General features: G+C 36.8%; 1 protein-coding gene across 7 annotated transcripts in view; it reads left to right on the top strand.

Moving 5' to 3' along the window:
• RPS6KA5 (ribosomal protein S6 kinase A5) overlaps positions 1–19,610 on the top strand; it is a 182,093-nt gene that overhangs the window by 101,736 nt on the left and 60,747 nt on the right. For 5 of the 7 annotated variants that reach the window (XM_042990377.1, XM_042990376.1, XM_015543383.2 and 2 more), the window contains one exon: positions 739–846. The exons of 1 other annotated variant lie outside the window; for it this stretch is intronic. In XM_042990377.1, the coding sequence (XP_042846311.1) occupies positions 739–846 (108 nt within the window). Of the gene's footprint in view, positions 1–738; positions 847–17,012; positions 17,082–19,610 lie in introns of those variants that run through there. One more of the 7 variants, XM_042990380.1, reaches the window with a different exon arrangement.

Here is a 19,610-nt window from a genome sequence, read left to right as displayed (position 1 = left end):
ATGCACATATATCAAGAACTTATATGACTTGTGTAGATTTATTTAGCTGAAGAAATAGCTGAAGTGTTTTACTGTAACACATGCAAAACAAAATGGAGGGATATATAAATGTTATCTAATTGACTTATGTTGCTTATTTAGAAGCCTATTATCCAACAAGCCTTTATTAATTATCTAGTTGATGCTTTGCAAGATACTAGATAAATGTGAAGAACAGAGTTAGAGTATGGTTATATCAAGACAAGGAGGAAACGCCTAGAAAATATCAGTTATTTTTAGATAAGTACAATATATGTGTAGGTGCTGTAAGAAGAAAAAGAAAGACATGACCAGTGTGGAATCTGGTTAGTCAGGAAAGCCTACGAATCCATTAGCAAGTGATGGACACGAATTGGCTAAAAGTACCTGAAGAAGATCATGTACAGTGAGGATTAGATAATTAAGAAGATAGGAGGAAGCAATAGTCAACAGAAAGACCCCACAGAAGCTGGTCCAACAAAGATGGACCTTCGTTACACAAAGAAAGAAGAGTTAGGAGGTAGGAGAGGTCCAGCGAGCCCAGCAGATGAGCCCTGAGATAGAGGAATTCACATTTGCCATGGCCAGTCACTAAGAGCCATTAGTGCATCCTGAGCAGGAGAATCCTTTTTTTGGTTTGTTTTTAAGGTAGACAAAGACTTTCCTAATTTATTTTTTGGAAACTGTTATTTTAAAATGCATATTTGTTTGTTTTTACAGTTGGGGATTATATACCGTGACATTAAGCTTGAGAACATTCTGCTTGATTCTAATGGCCACGTGGTGCTGACAGATTTTGGTCTGAGTAAGGAGTTTGTGGCTGAAGAAGTGAGTATTATATTTTAATTTGAAGTTAGTAACAATGGAATGTACACAATGATAAAAAATGAGCTGTAGAAGAAGCATTTATCAGGATAGTACCATACGGATTATGGATTTTTGGGGCAGTTTGCCTAGAGGAACATCTTGACCTGAATGACTGTAAAGAGTTTTAGCTTAAATTACCATGGAACATGGAACCATCTTGCTAGAATTGCAGTAAACATTTAATGAATATATCAGAATTCCCCAGTCTAAAACAAATCAAAACTATGCATTTAACTTTCCCTATAAAATATGACTGAAAATTTTGAATAATCCTTTGGGCCCTTTAGGAGAATTATGGCTTAGGTGATAACCGGTGGACCATTACAAAACAAAGGACATACAGTTTACATTATATTTACAAAGTAGGACATGTCGTGATGGCCCTTCGAATTCACTTGACAAAAATGGCAAGGATCTACTAGACCTACTTCTTCAACAATCTAAAATTATTGAAGTAATTTGTGATAGCTAAACTAAAATTTGATAGCTAACGTGCAGATTTTGAATATGGAGGACCTTGCACTTTCAGTAGAATTTCTTTATTATTACAGGTGCATTTAATGACATTTAAAACTGTACATCTAGTTCTAGTTAAATCCTCCTCATGTAGCAGCTGTAAAAAAAAATTGTATTTTTACGCTACTGGTTATGCAAGATAACTAGATGAATTTGAATGCCAATTCATTTTTATCTAAGAAATTATTAGTTAGAATACAGAATCACAGTGGAATTTTTGTAGTGAAGAACTTTGTGGTTGTAAAACACATTGGTCTTGAATTCCAAATTAGGCGTATCTATTTCTGAACATTTGCTTTTTGGAGTATTGCCCATGTAGTCCTAAGTGAATTTGATAAGTGCTGAAATCATAAAAACTAAAGATCTCAACTTTTTATCATATCTGTATTCATTCAGTTCGCTTATTAAGTATTGCCCACCTCTACTATGCTAGGTACTGGATAATACAGTGGTGAATAAGATGCCTTCATGAAGTTACGGTTATAATTATACTGATTATCTTTGATGGGACAATCATTGTTATAAAATAGATGAATTTTTGAGGAATTTACTTCAAAGTTTGATTTTTAAGACTTTTTCTCCTTTGTAAAACTGTTAGTGGCAATGTCAGTAAAATGTGACAGATTAAATACATTTACTGTTGCTTCCTCATTAAACCCCATAAATAAAAGTAAAGGAGTAAAATAGGTATGTACTCAGAAAAGATGAAAGAATATAGCAACCAAATTTTGGAAGACAGTCAGCAGGAATACTACTTGTAGCCAATTTAAGCATCCCTGATCACAGTTGAATCCTAAGCTAGCAACGTGAGAAGCCCCAAGGCAAACTAATTTGCACTTCTGGCCCCCAGAAAGGTTCAGGACTCCCTCAGAGTAGGAACACAGGTGCCATGGGACATAGGAGGGTTGTTTGGAAGTCTGTATAAGAAACAGGTAGCCTCCATGTCTCTGTCTCCCCTATTCACCCAGGCAGCCATGCTTCCCTTACCTTCCAGGAAGACTGAAAGGGTTAAGTAGAAAGACTGGATTCAGGGATGAGGGGCTGAAGGTGAGGCCACAACAAGGAAACTACTGGGTGGGGTGAAAAATGACACAGCGAACCATGGAGCTCCCACGGCCTCTTTCTGCCACTTTGTCCTGAGAACACGTCTTCCCAGACAGGAGTTTGGAGAATTCCTCTCTGAGAAACTGAAAACAAAACCTGCAGATGCTATCAGTAGGTGGTGTTGCTAGTGAAGTAGCCCGGCCAGATCTTTCTACAGAGATGTCTGGGACTTGACGGGCCCAGCGCGTGCCCCGGAACCATGTTTGTGATGATGTCACAACTTCTCTTTCTATTTTGATTTCAGTATATTTCACCGTAATTCGTTTCTTTTGTCTGTATTGCAGTATGATTAGTTTCCTCTGTCATACTGTGCATTTAAAAACACTATTCTGAGAAGTGGTCTGTGGGCTTCAACAGACAGCGAAAGGGCCCTTGGTTTGTAAAGGACCCCTTCGCAGGGAGATTTGGTGACCATCATCTCTCTCTATGGGACCATTCACACATTTGCTCCTTCCCTCTATCAAAGTATTTGTTGAGGGCCTTCTCCATGGAGACATTGGGCTAGGTTCTGGTAAGACACCAATGAAAAGAATCACTTAGTGACCCCTGTATTTACAGGTACATGTGGCTGAATGTTTGGCAGACTTTGGCCCTGGGCAACGGCAAAATGTCAGAAACTAAAACAAAATAAACAAAAGTCAAATATGGATCAGAGTTGTTGAGTTTTAATACAGAGATACAAATTAATCAGAAAGACTGTGTGACCGAACCAGCCAGGTCCCTCCTCACAAGAGAGATTTGTGTGTCCTGCGAGTCATGTCAGCCGCTCCTCCACAAGGGAGGCTTTCATTGGCTGCCATAAGTTTTGAGCACGTAGTTGTTTAGGTGCAAAAATGAAATACTGGGATTCTATCTGAAGTGGAGAAATACTGTACAAATTTTCTTATTTTTCACTGAATACGACCTACCTGCGTTTAATTATAGTTACGTGATAGTCTCTGTATAATTAAGCTTTCTAGTTTCATCTCTTCCCCTCAGACTACCAGCTCATTCTTCCTCTTTCTGTAGAGGACATACCATCACACTAGACTTCAGGTTTAGCTCTCATGGCTGGCATGGGAACTACCCTTCTCTGAGACCCCTACAACGGGATCTCGTGGTCCTTTGCTTCCCTAATTCCATCCACCACTTATTCAGCCAATTTCCCTGCCTAGACTCCTTCCACCTTAAAAATATTTCCACCAAACAATTTCTGTTTTGATTAGCTAGCATTCCTTTTTGGTTTCACATGTCACGCTGAATCACTTATATTGAAGTATCTTTCTTGGAGTGAGTTTCTTTTTTGTTTATCCCTATTCTACCTCCTTGGTTTTTAGTTTAAACTCTAGTTTAAGGAGTATCCTCCTAGGTTTCCAGTGCCTAGGGAAAGATTGTATGGCTCTAGCTCTAACTAACCTCTCTCCTTTTTTACCTCTTCCTCTTGGACCCTTTTGTTACCATTTAAGCATGCTTAGTCTCTCCTGTCTTAAACTTTTAAAGATGGAGAGTGGATGGATGGATGGATGGACGGACGGACTGACTAGTAGATAAAAAGAATCTCAGAATTACATATTCCCTGCCATCTCTTGTGTTCTTGTTCTCCTCTGTCAGTATTTGTCTACACACTCCTTACTTACCCACATCTCACTCACTCCTTAGTCTACTCTGGTTTGGCTTGCACACCTACCAACTGACTGTAAGTCTTCTTGTCAAGGTCACTATTGACCTCAGTTTTAGATACTTTTTAGTCCTCTTCTTAACTTGACTACCTAGTAATGTTGAACTAGAAATTGCCTCTTACTTTGGCTCCTGTGACACCACGGTCCCCTGGCTTTCCTTATCTCTCTCACTATCTTTTGCAGGCTTTTCCTCTTCTACCCAAGTGTTCCTCACAGTTAAATACTAAGTGCTCTTCTCTCTCTATGCCTTACTCTCTCCCTTTAGGCTGGTGGTTCTTAAATATATATGGCAACTCTGACCTCTCTTTTGGGCTCCAGACCCTAACATGCTTCTACCGTATTTCCACTTGACACTTTTGTAGCTCCTCAAGCTCAACATTTCCAACACCGAGCTTGTCTTCCCCCCACCCAAATCTGCTTCTCCTTCAGCATGTTGCAATTTTGTGTTATAAATTCTGCCCTCATTTGGTCTGGGAAATGTACTTCTTTTTTAATTTTTAGGAGTTTACTTAGTATAAAAAATGTGTACTTTTAAAATAATCTTTAAAGTTTCTGTTCATGGCGTAATATTCATGTCTCTCTGTATTCGTTAATTTAACAATTGAGCAAATATGGAGTACAGTATGTCAGGTATTGTACTAGACCCTGGAAATATAGTGGGGAACATAACAAATTCTTTGCCCTGATGAGCCTCTATTGAGAGGTATTTGTCAAATATTCATATGATTAATTATTTCTAGATTACAGTTTGCTAAACTAGATTGTAAACAGGATAAAATTGATTTATTTTAGAAATCTTTAAAGTCTTTTATATGATAATGAATACTTTACAAGTTTGATACTTTTGATATGTTCTTTTCTCAATCATAGAATTTGATAAATCCCTTGAGACTCTAAGAATAAAAGAAGACATTTCTAAATACCTGTATGCTAGCCTATGTCCTTCAGAGGATTTCTTGAGAGTACAATTCGGTAAACATTTGTTGAGTTCCTAATGTAAGTCAGACATTTGCTAGGTATCGGATATATGATTCTAACATTGAAGATTTCAAAAACATTTGTTTAGGGGGGCGCCTAGGTGGCTCAGTTGGTTGAGTGCCCGACTTCAGCTCAGGTCATGATCTCACCACTTGTGGGTTCAAGCACCACATTGGGTTCTGTGCTGATAGCTCAAAGCCTGGAACCTGCTTCAGATTCTGTGTCTCCGTCTCTCTTTGCTCCTCCCCTACTAGCACTCTGTCTGTCTGTCTTTCTCTCTCAAAAATAAACATTAAAACATTTTTTTTAAACATTATTTTTAAAAGGGGTTTGTTTTTACCTCTTTGTAAACAATGTCAAAATGATACATTAATGTATTATTAGTTACCTTACACTTAAAATTTTTTTGATGTTTATTTATTTTTGAGAGAGAGAGAGAGATAGAGAGAGACAGAACACAAGTGGGGGAGGGGTAGAGAGAGAGTAGGGACACAGAATCTGAAGCATTCTCCAGGCTCTGATCTTTTAGCACAGAGCCCGACATGGGGCTCAAACCCACAAACCATGAGATCATGACCTCAGCCAAAGTTAGACACTTAACAGACTGAGCCACCTAAGCGCCCCTAGTTACCCTATACTTAAATAGTGCATGCATTCTATGTTTTCATAATTTCACATTGAACATTTACAAATATCACAATAGGTTATTAACATGAACCTACAGGTAGCTAAATAAAAGTAGCAGAAAAATAATGACCCCAACATTTAAAATAGAAGTAGCTAAACTATAACATACTGCCAAACTATAATATACTTTAAAGGGACAGGCCTATGGATTAATCACCATTTTCTCTTTACAGAAAATAGAAAAATGTACCTTCGCTTATAAAATGATGTTATTCATTAATTAATTTTTTGAACATATAAAGGCTTATATACTGGATGGAACATGTATTAAAGTAAGAGGATCTTTTTCAGTTCTCCACTTTGTGGCTGTGTGACTCTGGGCAAGCCACTTAGTCATTAACCCCTCTCAGTCTTAGTTTCTTCATCTGTAAAATAATAGCTGTCATATCTAATTGATAGGATCATAATATGGACAAAATGAGTTGGTGCTTATGAAAGTATGTTCTAATGTGTGAAGCAGTAAATAAATATCAGTTTCTACTTGTAGGACATACTGTTCAAAGTTTAGATTACTGTGAGCAAAATTAAAATAGACAGATGAGAATCTTAATTATTCTCCCTTTTCTGATTTGTAAGAAAGTTTTAAAGTACATCTTTAATGAACGCCTGGTTAATAATGTCATTTGCAGCATTCTGCTATTGTGACATATATATCACAAGATGCCTGGGGAGGTTCAGGACCCATAAAGAGCATGTTTGCATTAGGAATCAGATAACCCTCCTCTCTAAGGCAGCTTTCTAGTTACTTCTGTCCCCCTCCTGCCTAATTTGTAGTGACATATGTTCACGATTCTTTGCATTGGCATGTGCTCCTGAAGAACATATTAAGTAAGTCTCTGTAAGCAAGTCTTGTCAGTCACTTGCCAAGATGAGTGACTTTAGGATAATTTTAGTTATTTTAGGGTCAACACTGAGATGGAAGTGTTGGGAAAACAGGAGGCCTAGAAACCAGTCAGAGCATTTTTCTGTTGCCCCAGTTTTTCTTCTACTCAAACAGTATTATGCAATTTACAGATGCTAGCACGTTAGTTTCAGCCATTGTTTTTGCAATGTTTTTCTGTCAGGTATTTGTCAGGGGAAGGGAGACGGATAGGGCTTTGCCCTCAGATGTCTGCCGCACAGATTCCTTTATAACTTTTCTTACAGTAGAAATTATTGGCTCTGCTGCTTCCGATTCTGTGCCTCCCTCTCTCTCTGCGCCATCCCTCCTCCTGCTCACGCTCTGTCTCTCTCTCAAAAATAAATATTAAAAAATTTTAAAAAATTATTGGCTCTGCTAAGACTTATCGTTATACTATTTATTTTACAGCAGGTTTGGGGCACTTGGGTGGCTCAGTCGGTTAAGGGTCCAACTGTTAATTTTGGCGCAGGTCATGATCCCAGGATTGTGGAATAGAGCTCCGTGTCTAGCTCTGGGCTGAGCGTGGAGCCTGCTTAAGATTTTTTCTCTCTCCCCAGCTCACTCGCTCTCTCTCTCTCTCTAAAAAATATTTTTTTTAATTTAAAAAATGAAAGTAAGGCAGGTTCAATGTATAAGTTCAGTGGGCAGGTTTAATGTAAATGGCATCACAGAACAAGCAGGGACAACTTTTGAGTGGAGATTCTTTTCACAGAAACTTCTATCATGTGTTCCATTGTTCAAATCAGGGTAAATATATATAATTTTTATTTACGTGAAAATTATATTTAGCAGTCACATTATTCTATATTAACATAGGATGCATTAATCTGAAAATAGACCATAATAAAGGGAAAATTATTTAAAACCATGTTGAGTGTCAGGGATTTTCAAGCCCTTAAGGGGAATTTAGCAAAAAATATTCTGAAATACTAATCAACCCTGAATAAATGGGATGAATAAATGTTTATATCTTTTAAATATCTTTTTTAATTTTTTACATTGTGCAATATTTAACTAATAAAAATATAAAAAAGTTATACAACAGAATCTGTGCACCCACTATTTACATATGCACTTATAAACATTTTGTATTTTTTTCCACTCAGCAAATATCAGTTGAATGTCTACTGTGATCCAGGCAGAGTTCTGTCTAGTGTTGAAATCTAGCAAAGAACAAAATGGACAGAAATCTTTCCTCTAGACAGGGGGGCAGCCAGTAACAGGAAAATGAGTAAAAACATGTATGGAATATGGTAGATAGTGGTAAGTTACAAGGAGACAAGTACACTAGGAAAGAGGGATGGGGGTATCAGGGTGAGAAAGGTTGCACTTTTAAATCAGGTAATCAGGAATGGCCTTGCTGAGAAAGTGACAGTTGAGTAGAGACACAAAGAGAGTGAGAGTGTGAGCCATGTCCGTATCTTAGGAAAGACATTTCTAGGTAGAGGGATCAGCCAGCGTGAAAGATCCCAGGTGGGAATATGTCTGGGCTGTTTGTGGAACAGAGAGGAGTGCAGTGTAAGTGTATAAAATGACGGACGGTTAGAGTAGCAGAAAGTCGGGGTGTGCAGGCAGTCATACAGAGGGAGGATTGTACAGGTCATGTAGGGCATCGAAGACTGTTGTAAGGACTATGGCTTCTTTTAGTGAAGTGGGGGCCATTGGAGAGATTCGAGTAGGGGAGGGAGAGGATCTGACTTATTTTAGAAGAGTAATTCGATTTGCCAAGCATGCTATTCTAATAGTGGGACAAGTCTAGAGACATGGAGACCAGTTAGTAAGCTTTTGCATTAATCCCAGCAAGAGATGGTAATGGCTAGTTTAGACCATGGGCTAGCAGAGTAGGTTGTAATAAGTAGTGAGAGTTTAGATATATTTTGACATTAGAGATGATGAAAGTTCTTGATGGGTGTGGGGTGTGAGAGAGCAAGAGGAATCAGGGGAGCCCTAAGTTTTTTCGTTAGAGAGTCTGGAAGGATGAGGTCGCCATCAACTAGTGGACTTAAGATGGAAAGAAGATTTGGGGTAAGTGGAGGAGTTCATTTGAGCAGCTTGAGTTTTGAGATGACTATTAGACTTGCAGAGATGTCCAGGAGGCAATAGGACATAGGAGTCTGGAGTGTGGGGGAGAAGTCCCATCTAGAGATACAGATTTGGAATTTGCCAGTATATTTAAAATCATGAAAATTGAGGAGAATATCAGCAGGGTAAGTACAGATAGAAAAGAAAAAGGGACTAAACTCTGAGCCCTGGCTACTCCAACATGGAGAGTAAAGAGAGGAAGAGGCACCAGCAAAGGAAACTGGAAAGTTGGGAAGAAAACAGGCGAGTGTGTTATCTTAGAAACCACGTGAAGAAATGTTTCAAGGACGAACAAGATCAACTATGTCAAATACTGTTGTTTACTCAAGTAAGGTGAGGACAGGAGATTGATCATTGGCTCAATTTAAACCTCAAGAGAGAGAGAATGGGAATAGACATATTGTCCTCTACCAATAAAGGCAACCTTGGGGTTTTCTGTAAAAAGGAATAGTGAAATCGTGTGGAGAGAGCAGCAGAGGATGAAGCGGGGTCAAAAGAGGTCTCTTTATTATAAGGCGGGAGAAATGACAGACGTCATATGCTGGTTGACACATTCCTGTAAAGGAAGTGGGGGTCGATATAATAATAAGAGATGGAGGGGAGATGCTGGACCTTGGGAGGGATAAACTCAGTGCACAAATGGGGATGTAGTTCTTAGCTAGTGGCTTAGTCAGTTCATCCTTAGGAACAGAGAAGGGTGAGTTCCTGGGCACAGAAGCAGGTGGCTGTCAAGACGTGGTAGTGGGAGCTCATAGAGGGTCTTTTCTGATTGCTTCTGTGTTCTCACTGAAAGTGAGGAGGGAAAAGAAGGAGACACTGGAGTTTGAGGAGAGAGGAGAAGATACAAAATAAGCAGTCATGTCCGTGGGAGAATGAATGGATTAGGAAATGAGTGCGTTTGCTGGGCAGCGTTAAAGGCCTGCTCGAGGTTCACAGTCGTGAATTTAAAGTGAAATTGGTCAACCTGATTCTATGTTTTACTCCAACCACATTTTGCTTAACAAGTGCAGGCAAAAGGCAGATGGTGGATTGAATTTAATCCTGTTTTAGTGCCCCTACTTCAGATGTGTATATCCAGAAACTATATACACTTTAGCTCATGTTCCTAAAATGGACATAAATGACATACCATATGCAAATTGTTTTATTTGACTTATTTTTGAAATGTATCCAAGTTGATCAGTATGGAATCTATTTCATTCAGTTTACCCTCTGTATAATATTCTTTGATGTGAATTATCCAGTTTACTTACCCATTATCCTACTGAGATTCATTTAGCTTTCTGTGTTTATCACAGTATGAAGTTTTTTTTCTGATATTATTGGTTTGCTGCAGTTCTTTAAATATTCTAGATACCTGTCATTTGTAATTATACATATTGTTTCTTTTCCAAGTCTTTCACTTGTTTTGAATGATATTTTTGCCATCATCAGATTTGACATTTTAATAAAATCAAATTTACTGTAATCATTTAATATTTATATTTGATTATGTAAAATTTTTAATTTTAGAAAATACACATAAAAATTATAATCTTCACTATTTTTAAAATGTGTATTTATTTTGAGAGAGAGAGAGAGTGAGCATGAGTTGGGGAGGGGCAGAGTGAGGTGGAGAGAGAGAGGGAATCCCAAGCTGGCTCCGTGCTGTCAATACAGAGCCTGATGCAGGGCTCGATCCCGTGAACCGAGAGATCATGACCTGAGCCAAGATCAAGAGTCAGGTGCTTAACTGACTGAGCCACCCAGGCGCCCCATCATCTTAACTAATTTTAAGTGTAGATCAGTAGTACTAACTATATTCACGTTGTTGTGTAACAGGTCTGTAGAATTTTTTTTTATCTTGCAAAACTAAACACTACACCCATTGAACAATAACTCCCCATTTTTTCCCCTTCCTAGCCCCTGAAAACCAATATTCTACACTGTATCTATGAGTTTGACTACTTTAGATACCTAGTATAAGTAGAATCTTACAGCGTTTATCTTTTTTGTGACTGGTTTACTTCAGTTAACATAATGTCCTCAAGGTTCATTCACGTTGTAGCAAGTGACAGGATTTCCTTTTTTTTTTTTTTTTTAATGTTTATTTTATTTTTGAGAGAGAGAGAGAGAGAGAGACAGAGTGTGAGCGGGGGAGAGACAGAGAGAGAGAGAGAGAGAGAGAGAGAGGGAGACACAGAATCCGAAGCAAGCTCCAGGCTCTGAGCTGTCAGCACAGAGCCTGACACGGGGCTCAAACTTGGGAATGGCGAGATCATGACCTGAGCCAAAGTCAGATGCTTTAACTGCCTGAGCCACCCAGGCATCCTGGGATTTCCTTCTTTTTTAAGGCTAAATAATATTATAATATATGTATATATCATACTTTGTTTATGCATTCATCTACTAAGGGACATTTGGGTTGCTTGCCCTTATTGGCTATTGTAAACAATGCTGCAGTGAACATAGGTATACAAATATCTCTTTGAGATTATGCTTCCAGTTATTTTAGATATATATCCAGAAGTAGGACTGGTGGATCATATGATTATAACATTTTATTTATTTTCCCTCATGATAATTTTATTTTTAATTTTTTGAGGAATGTCCATAATGTGTCCCATAGCGGCTGCACCATTTTACATTCCTGCCACCTGTGTGCAAGGGTTCCAGTTTCTCCACATTCTCATCTGTATTTATTATTTCTGCTTTTCTGATAGCAGCCCTCCTAATGAGCATGAAGTGATAGTTCATTGTAGTTTTTATTTGCATTAATGATGCAATGAGTGATGTTGAGCATCTTTTCGTATGCTTTCGACCATTTGTATATCATCTTTGGAAGAATGCTGAAATTCTTTGCCTATTTTCTTTCTTTATTTATTTTGAGAGGAGGGGGGAGTGAGGAGGAGCAGAGAGAGAGGAGAGAGAGAGAATCTCAAGCAGGCTCCACACTGTCAGTGCAGACAGAGCCTGATGTGAGGCTTGAACTCATGAACCCCGAGATCATGACCTGAGCCAAAATCAAGAGTTAGACAGTTAACTGGCTGAGCCATCCAGGCACCCCTCTTTGCATTTTTAAAATCAGATTATTTACTTTTTGTTGTTGTTTAGTTGTAGTTCTTTATATATTCTGGATATTAACCACTTACCAGATATGTGATTTGAAAATTTTCTCTCCCATTCTATAGGTTGTCTTTTCACTTTGTTTCCTTTGATGCAAGGAAGCTTTTAATTTTGATATTGTCCCATTTGTCAGCTTTTGTGCTTGTCCTTTTGGTATCATATCCAAGAAATGGTTGCCAAATCCAGTGTCATGAAACTTGTTTTTTCTTCTAGGAGTTTTATAGTTTTAGATTTTACATTTAGGTCTTTAGTCTTTTTTGAGTTAACTTTCGTATTTGGTGCAAAGTAAGGGCCGAATGCATGTGGCTTTCCAGTTTTCCCAGCATCATTTGTTGAAGAGACCATCCTTTGTTCACATGTGGTCTTGACCATATGCACTGTAAGGTTTATTTCTGGGCTCTGTGTTTTGTTCCATTGCTCTATATATTTGTCTTAATTCCACTACAAAGATGTATTATTTACTGTAACTTTGAAATATGTTTTGAAATCAGGAAGTGTGAGACTGCCAACTTTTCTTTCTTTCTCAAGATTATTGAGGCTATTCAGGGTTCCTTGAGATTCCATATGAATTTTAAGATTTTTCTTAATTTTTGCAAAAAAAAATGCCATTGGGATTTTGATAGGAGTTACATTGAATCTTTAGATTATTCTGGGTAGTATGGACATCTTCACAATATTATGTCTTCCAATCCACAAGCAGGGGATGTCTTTCTTTTTATTTCCATCTTCTTTAATTCCTTTCACAGTATTTTATAATGTTAATTGTCAGGTCTTTTGACTTATTGGTTGTATTAATTTCTAAGCATTTTTGTTATTTTTGATGCTATTTTAAATGGGATTTTTTTTTAGATTGTTCATTGTTAGTGTAAAGAAATTAACTGATTTTAGTATGTTGATCTTCTGTCCTGTAACTTTGCTATATATACTTATTCTAATAGTGTGTGTGTGTGTGTGTGTGTAATCTTTAGTATTTTCTACATATAAGATTATATCATCTACAAGCAGAGATAATTTTACTTTCTCCTTTCCAATTTGGATGTCTTTTATTTCTTTTCCTTGCCTAATTGCTCTGGATCGGACTTCCAGTGCTGTATGAAATAGAAGTGGTAAGAGGGAACATCCTTACTTTGTTACTGATCTTAGAGGAAATTTCCATTTTTCACCATTGAGTATGGATGTTTGCTGTGGGCTTTTCATATACGGTCTTTACTATGGAGGTAGTTTCTTTATATTCCTACTTTGTTGCTGAGTGTTCTTTTTAAGTTTATCTATGTATCCTGAGAGAGACAGAGAGTGTGAATGGCGGGGGGAGGGGGGAGCAGAGAGAGGGAGAGAATCTTAAGCAGACTCTGCACTGAAGCCTTGATGCAGGGCTCAAACTCACGAAACCATGAGATCATGACCTGAGCCAAAATCAAGAGTTGGATGCTCTAATGACTGAGCCACCCAGGTGCCCCTCAAATGCTGTTTCCGCATCACTTGAATTTTTCTTCATTCTGTTCTTCTGTTCTTCATTCTGTTAATGTGGTGTATTATATTGATTAACTTTCAAATCTTAAACCATCCTTGCATTCCAGGAATAAACCTCACTTGATCATGTTACATAAACCTTTTAGGGTGCTGTTGAATTTGGTTTGCTAATATTTTGTTAGGATTTTTGTATCAGTTTTCACCAGAAATAGAAGGCTGTAGTTTTCTTTTCTTGCAGTATCTTTTGCTGGCTTTGGTATCAGAGTAATGCTGGCCTCATCTGATGAGTTTAAAAGTATGTTCTTCGGTTTTTTGAAAAAGTGAGGACATTCTTTAAATGTTTTTTAGAATTTTCCTTTAAGCCTGAGCTTATTTGGGGAGGGAGGTGGGTGGGGGAAGGGTGTTTGATTGCTGATTTAATCTCCTTACTGATCATGGTTCTGTTCAGAACTTGCTATTTCTCTATGATTCAGTCTTGATAAATTATCTTTCTAGGAATTTATCCATTCTAGATTATCCAATTTGTTGGTGTATAATTGTTCATAGTTATTTCTTTTTTTAAAATTTTTACCTCCTTTATTTTAGAGAGAAAGAAGGAAAGAGCATGAGCAGAGGAGAGGGGCAGAGGGGGAGAGAGAGAGAGAACCCCAGGCAGGCTCCATGCCCATCACAGAGCCCAATTTGGGGCTCAATCCCACAACCATGAACCAAAATCAAGAGTCAGACACTTAACTGACTGAGACACCCAGGCACCCCAATAGTAGCTTCTTATGTCTTCTCTTTCATTTTCTTATGTCTTCTCTTTCATTTCTGATTTTACTTATTTGAATATTTTTTTTAATGTAGCTAAGAGTTTGTCAGTCTTGTTGATATTTTCAAAAAACCATCTCTTAGTTTTGTTAGTTTTTTTCTATTGTTTTTCTATTCTTGTTTCATTTCTTTGTGCTGTACTTATTTATTTTCCCGCTGCTTTTAGTTTCTCTTTTTCTAGTTCCTTGCGGTGTGAATTGGGTTGTTGATTTCTCTGAATTTTTAAAAACATAATCTCTTTTTATCTCAGTGCACTAAGATATTTGCTTTTATTTTCTTTTAAAAATGAGCACATTAAAATGTTAATTTAATAGGAATTAATTTCTTAATATAAAACAAAGTGGGGATATTATGTTACCTCTTTTTATAGATAATCCAGTTGATAGTTCACGATCAGTGAATGGTCAGTTAGTCTTTTCCCTGCTGATTTGAAAGGTACCTTCTGTCATATGCCAAGTTCCTATACATGCCTGTGAGTCTATTTCTGTTCTGTTTCTCTTTACTCAGTTTCATTCTTCTGGTTGCTTCTCTCTGAGTCAAAATAAAAAATCTTAAAGGCCATGATTTTATAGTAAGTCTTAAATCTGGAAAGGTGAGATCTTTCTCTTCTTCACTCTTACCCTGCCATTCTCTCCTCCTTTCATCTGACCTTCCTTCACTCTCTTCTCTGTATTCTCTATTCTTGGTCTTTTGTTCCTCCATGTGAATTATAGAATTAAACTGATAAATTAATTCGGAAATAACTGTGATCTTTGGATAGTGAATCTTCTGATTAATTAGCATAAATAAATAGTCCTACCTTCCCAGTTATTATCTTTTATTTCTTTTAATAATACTTTATAACTTCCTGTGTAATGCTTGTACTTATATCATTAGATTCATTTCTATTAACTTTATAAGTTTTATTCCAATTTACAAAAATAAGAATATGGGGTTTTTTGGCACTACAGGAATGTTGGATCTTGTACAAAGCAATGTTGCTGAATTCATATTCCAGTAACTTACAGATTCACTTGGATTTTTTAAGTATATGACTATATTAAGAGAAAATCAGAACCACTGTTTGTCAGTTATGATGGTTTTATATCTTTGTGATTCTCATTATTTTTATTCTGTGTGTTTGTGAATGGATGGTTTGGTTTGGTTTTATTGCCCTTTTATTCATGTGTATTCTTGCTTGTTTACTTTAAGGCTATGTGTCTTGGGTTTTACAATTTAGTATGGTGTTTACTCTAGGGTTTTAGTAGATGAATTCTCAGTTTCTAATTGTTTATTGATATAAAGAAATTCTTATAGTTTTTCTCTTTAGTCACCTAGTGTTGTGAGTTATATTAATAACTTTATGTTGTTGAGTGTTAAGCCATCTTTCAATTCTTGGAAAAAACTTTACTTTCTATATTTTATTATATTTTTTTTTACACTTTGCTGGATCTTGTTTGCTAATATTTTATTTTGGCCTTTATTTTCCAGTTGACGTATAATTTTCTAATATTACATTTGTCTGATTTTGGTATCAAGATTATATACCAACATCATGAAATGAATTTAGAATCAGATATATAGATAGAAATCCTATTCCTCTTAATATTTCCTCTTACTGCACATGTATAGCTATCAGAGTGTAATTTTTTTTCTCCCCTCCCCCCCGAGTGTGAGTAGCTTTTCAAATACTTATTTAATCTTTTAAAAATGTGTATAATTATATATGGTTTTCAATTTCTTCTTCAGTCAACTCTGGTAAGTTGTATTTTTATAGAAAAATGTTATCTTTTTTCTTTTTAAATTCCTTGGTATCATTTGTTCATAGAATTCACTTATATTTTAATCTCTGTTGTGAGTGTAGTAAAGTTTCCTTTTTATTGATCTATAACTTTTCTCTTTTTTCTTGATCAGTTTGCTAGAAATTTGTCCGTTTTAATCTCTTCCAAAAAACAGCTTTTGTCAAGCTTCTCATTTTTTTCTATTTCTTTGATGATGTTCCTTTGTTCCTTTTATTTTTCAAGTGTTGCGTTCATATTCTTTTTCTAAACTTTTGAGTGAGACCTCCAGCTCACTATATTTAATCTTTTCATTTTTAATGAGATAATTTCTAAGAACTTTTAGATATATCTCACCAGTTCTGATATATAAGATATTTATTGTTATTGAAATAGTCTAATATTCATTGTGGGTTTTTTTTTTTCCTTTGGGCCATGAATTATTTAGAAATGGGTTTTTAGGTTTTCAAATATATAGGAATTTTGGGTTGTCTTTTTGTAAATGTGTTCTAATTTTATTGCTTTCTGTATGGAGAACAAAATATATATGATTTTATTTCTGTAGAATTAGAGATTTGCTTCGTGATCTAGTACATGGTTAATTTCTATAAATACGACATATATGCCTGAAAAGAATGTGTATTCTCTAACTATTACATATAAAGTTTGGGGTATTCTCAGGAACATCATGTAAATCTTCTATAGCTTCACTAATTACTTTCCTGCTTGATTAGTTTATTAGTTATAAAAAAGATATGTTAAAATGCCTGCTATGGTTGTGGATTTGTCCATTTCTTCTTAAACATCTCTCCATTTTTGCTTTTTAAGGCTTTTCAACAAATGTTGAGTATATTCAGGTTTGGGATAGTATTATTTTCCTAGTGAAATGTTCCTTTTATTATTATTCAATGACTCTACCTAATTTTAATAATCCCTTTTGCCTTAAAGTTTATTTTCTTGCTATTAATAAAATACTCCAGCTTTCTGTTGGCTAGTGCTGGTCTGATATATCTTTTTCCATCTCTTTACTTTCAATATTTCTTTGTCATTATGTTTTAGGTGTGCCTTTTGTAAATAACATATAGCTGGATTTTGTTTTTGATCCAGAGAGTTTCTATCTTTTAACTGGTGAGTTAAATCTGTATATTATGATTACTGATATATTTTTACTTATTTCTCTTATCTTGCTATGTGTTTCTCTTTATCACAGTTTCTCTTTGCTTTCTCCTCCTCCTTTCCTATTTAGATTGTTAGGATTTCTTTGTTTCATTTCTCCCTAATGGTCTAGAAGTTATATCTGTTCTATTAACTTATATACTGACTTAACAATTATGTCTATAATTGTCATGACCACTACAAGAACATGGAGTGTTTTAACCTCAATTATCCATTTCATTTTCTGTATTATTGTTACTTAGTATTTAGCCCTACCTTGTATTATATTCCCCCAAATTAATCATTATTGTGTAATTTTCATTTTATAAATTCACTACTTGTTTAGATTTTCTCACATGTTTACCTGTTTTCTCTGTTCACTATTGCTTCTTATAACTTAACTCTTTTCTTGTGAGTTCAGTTTATTGCTGAACTGCATCTTTTAGGGGTCTTTTTAACAAGGATTAATGAATAGTAAATTCTCTTTGTTTTAAAATGCCTTTATGGGGAAGTTAAGATGGTGGAGGAGTAGGAGGATCCTGAGCTTGTCTCGTCCCTCAAACACAGCTAGACAGTTATCAAATCATTCTGAACACCCAAGAAATCAATTGGAGGTCTGAGAGAACAAAAACTGCAAGTCTACAAGTAGAAAAGCAACCACGTTTTGGAAGGTAGGAGGTGCAGAGAGTTGACTTGGGGGAGATATAACTGTGGGTAAGGTGGTGGGGAGGGAGCCTGCTTATGGATGCTACCGCAAAGTATTATAAGCAAGGGAGTGGAAAATTGGAACATTCAGAAGTCCACTACCATCGGGGACATGCGTGGCTTAAAGGTGCTTAGTGGGGTGGAGTCCCAGGAATGACAGCATGTACTGAGGGTCCCCTGGGTCTCAAGAAGAAAGGGTGGCACCAACATGCTGCACTGTTTCCAGGCATAGGAGTGGGGGGTGGGGAGGGGCAGGGGGTTCCTGTTGAGGGCAGGGAGCTGGAGTGCTGGCTTTTTGCTCTGTTTTGCCATAAAGTCTGAGCCCCTGTGCAGCCACTTTGCTTGCACAGCCAGCAAACTGCAAAAGCATGACAAGATGATCACCCAGAGGAACAGTGTGGGTCTGTGCTGCGGAAGTCCCCAAAATTTAGATTTTGAAATTCAGTTGCACACCTGAGATGAAAAAGCTCGGACACAGGCCGGGTGAACAGAGGGTTCTGATGGCAACTGGTGACAGCTGAGGGATATTGATTGCTCTTCTGTGAGGGTGACCTGAGGAGTGGGGGTGCGAATGTTCAGCTCCAGGGCTAGAGACCAGGGTGCTGCCACATTCATCCCCCCTCATCAGCACTGGAAGCCTTCAGGGAGCAAAACTGTGCCACATAGTAGAGGCTGGAGCCACTTCTACCAAGTCTCACCCCCCTGCACTTTGGAGGTGCATCTACACTAGGGCAAGTTCACATGAGAATCAGTGCGACAGGCACCTCCACCAGAAGGACCAGCACAAACAACTAGCTTGTACCAAGTCTACTAGGGGAATTCAAATCTAGCTTCCTTTTTATTTTCATTCTTTATTTTTTCCATTTCTTTTTTTTAATTCCTTTTAAAATTTTTTATTATTTTAAAAATATTTTATATATGGTTTTAATTTTAATTTAATTTAATTTAGGATCTAGATTCTTTTAACCAGCAGACCAGAACACACCCAGGACCTAGTGTTTTTTTGTTTTTTGTTTTTTTTTTTTACTTTTTTTTTTTTTTGCTTTTTTCTTTGTTGTGTGTGTGTGTGTGTGTGTGTGTGTGTGTGTGTGTGTGTGTGTGTGTGTTTTCTTCTTTTCTTTTCTGGACAAAATGACAAGATGGAGAAATTCACCCCAAAAGAAAGAAGAGGAAGTAGATCTCACAACCAGAGATTTAATCACTACAGATATAATATGTCTGAACTAGAATTTAAAACAACAATTATAAGCATACTAGCTGGGCTTGAGAAAAGCATAGAAAACACTAGAGAATCCCTTTCTGCAGAGATAAAAGAACTAAAATCTAGTTATGCCAAAATTAAAACTGCTGTGAGATGCAAACCCAAATGGAGTCCGTAAAAACGAGGATGGACAAAGTAGAGGAGCAAATGAGTGATAAAGAAGATAAAATTATGGCAAATAATGAAGCTGAAAAGAAAAGGGAAAGAAAAGTGATGGATCATGAAGGTATTAGGGAACTCAGTGACTTACTGAAACAGAATGACATTCATATTATAGGAATCCCAGAAAATGAAGAGAGAGAAAAAGAAGCAGAAGGTTTCTTTGAACAAGTTATAGCTGAGAACTTCCCTAATCTGGGGAAGGACACAGACATCAAAATGCAAGAAGCACAGAGAGCTCCCTTAAAATTCAACAAAAGCTGACCACCGCCAAGGCATATCAAAGTCAAATTCACAAAATACACAGACAAAGAAAGAATACTGAAAACAGCAAGGGAAAAAAAAGTCCTTAACCTACAAGGAAAGACAGATCAGGT

Source organism: Panthera tigris, chromosome B3, assembly GCF_018350195.1.
Source record: "Panthera tigris isolate Pti1 chromosome B3, P.tigris_Pti1_mat1.1, whole genome shotgun sequence".
Taxonomy (NCBI): domain Eukaryota; kingdom Metazoa; phylum Chordata; class Mammalia; order Carnivora; family Felidae; genus Panthera; species Panthera tigris.
The sequence above is the reverse complement of the archived record's forward strand: the minus strand, read 5'-3'. Positions and strand labels throughout refer to the sequence as shown.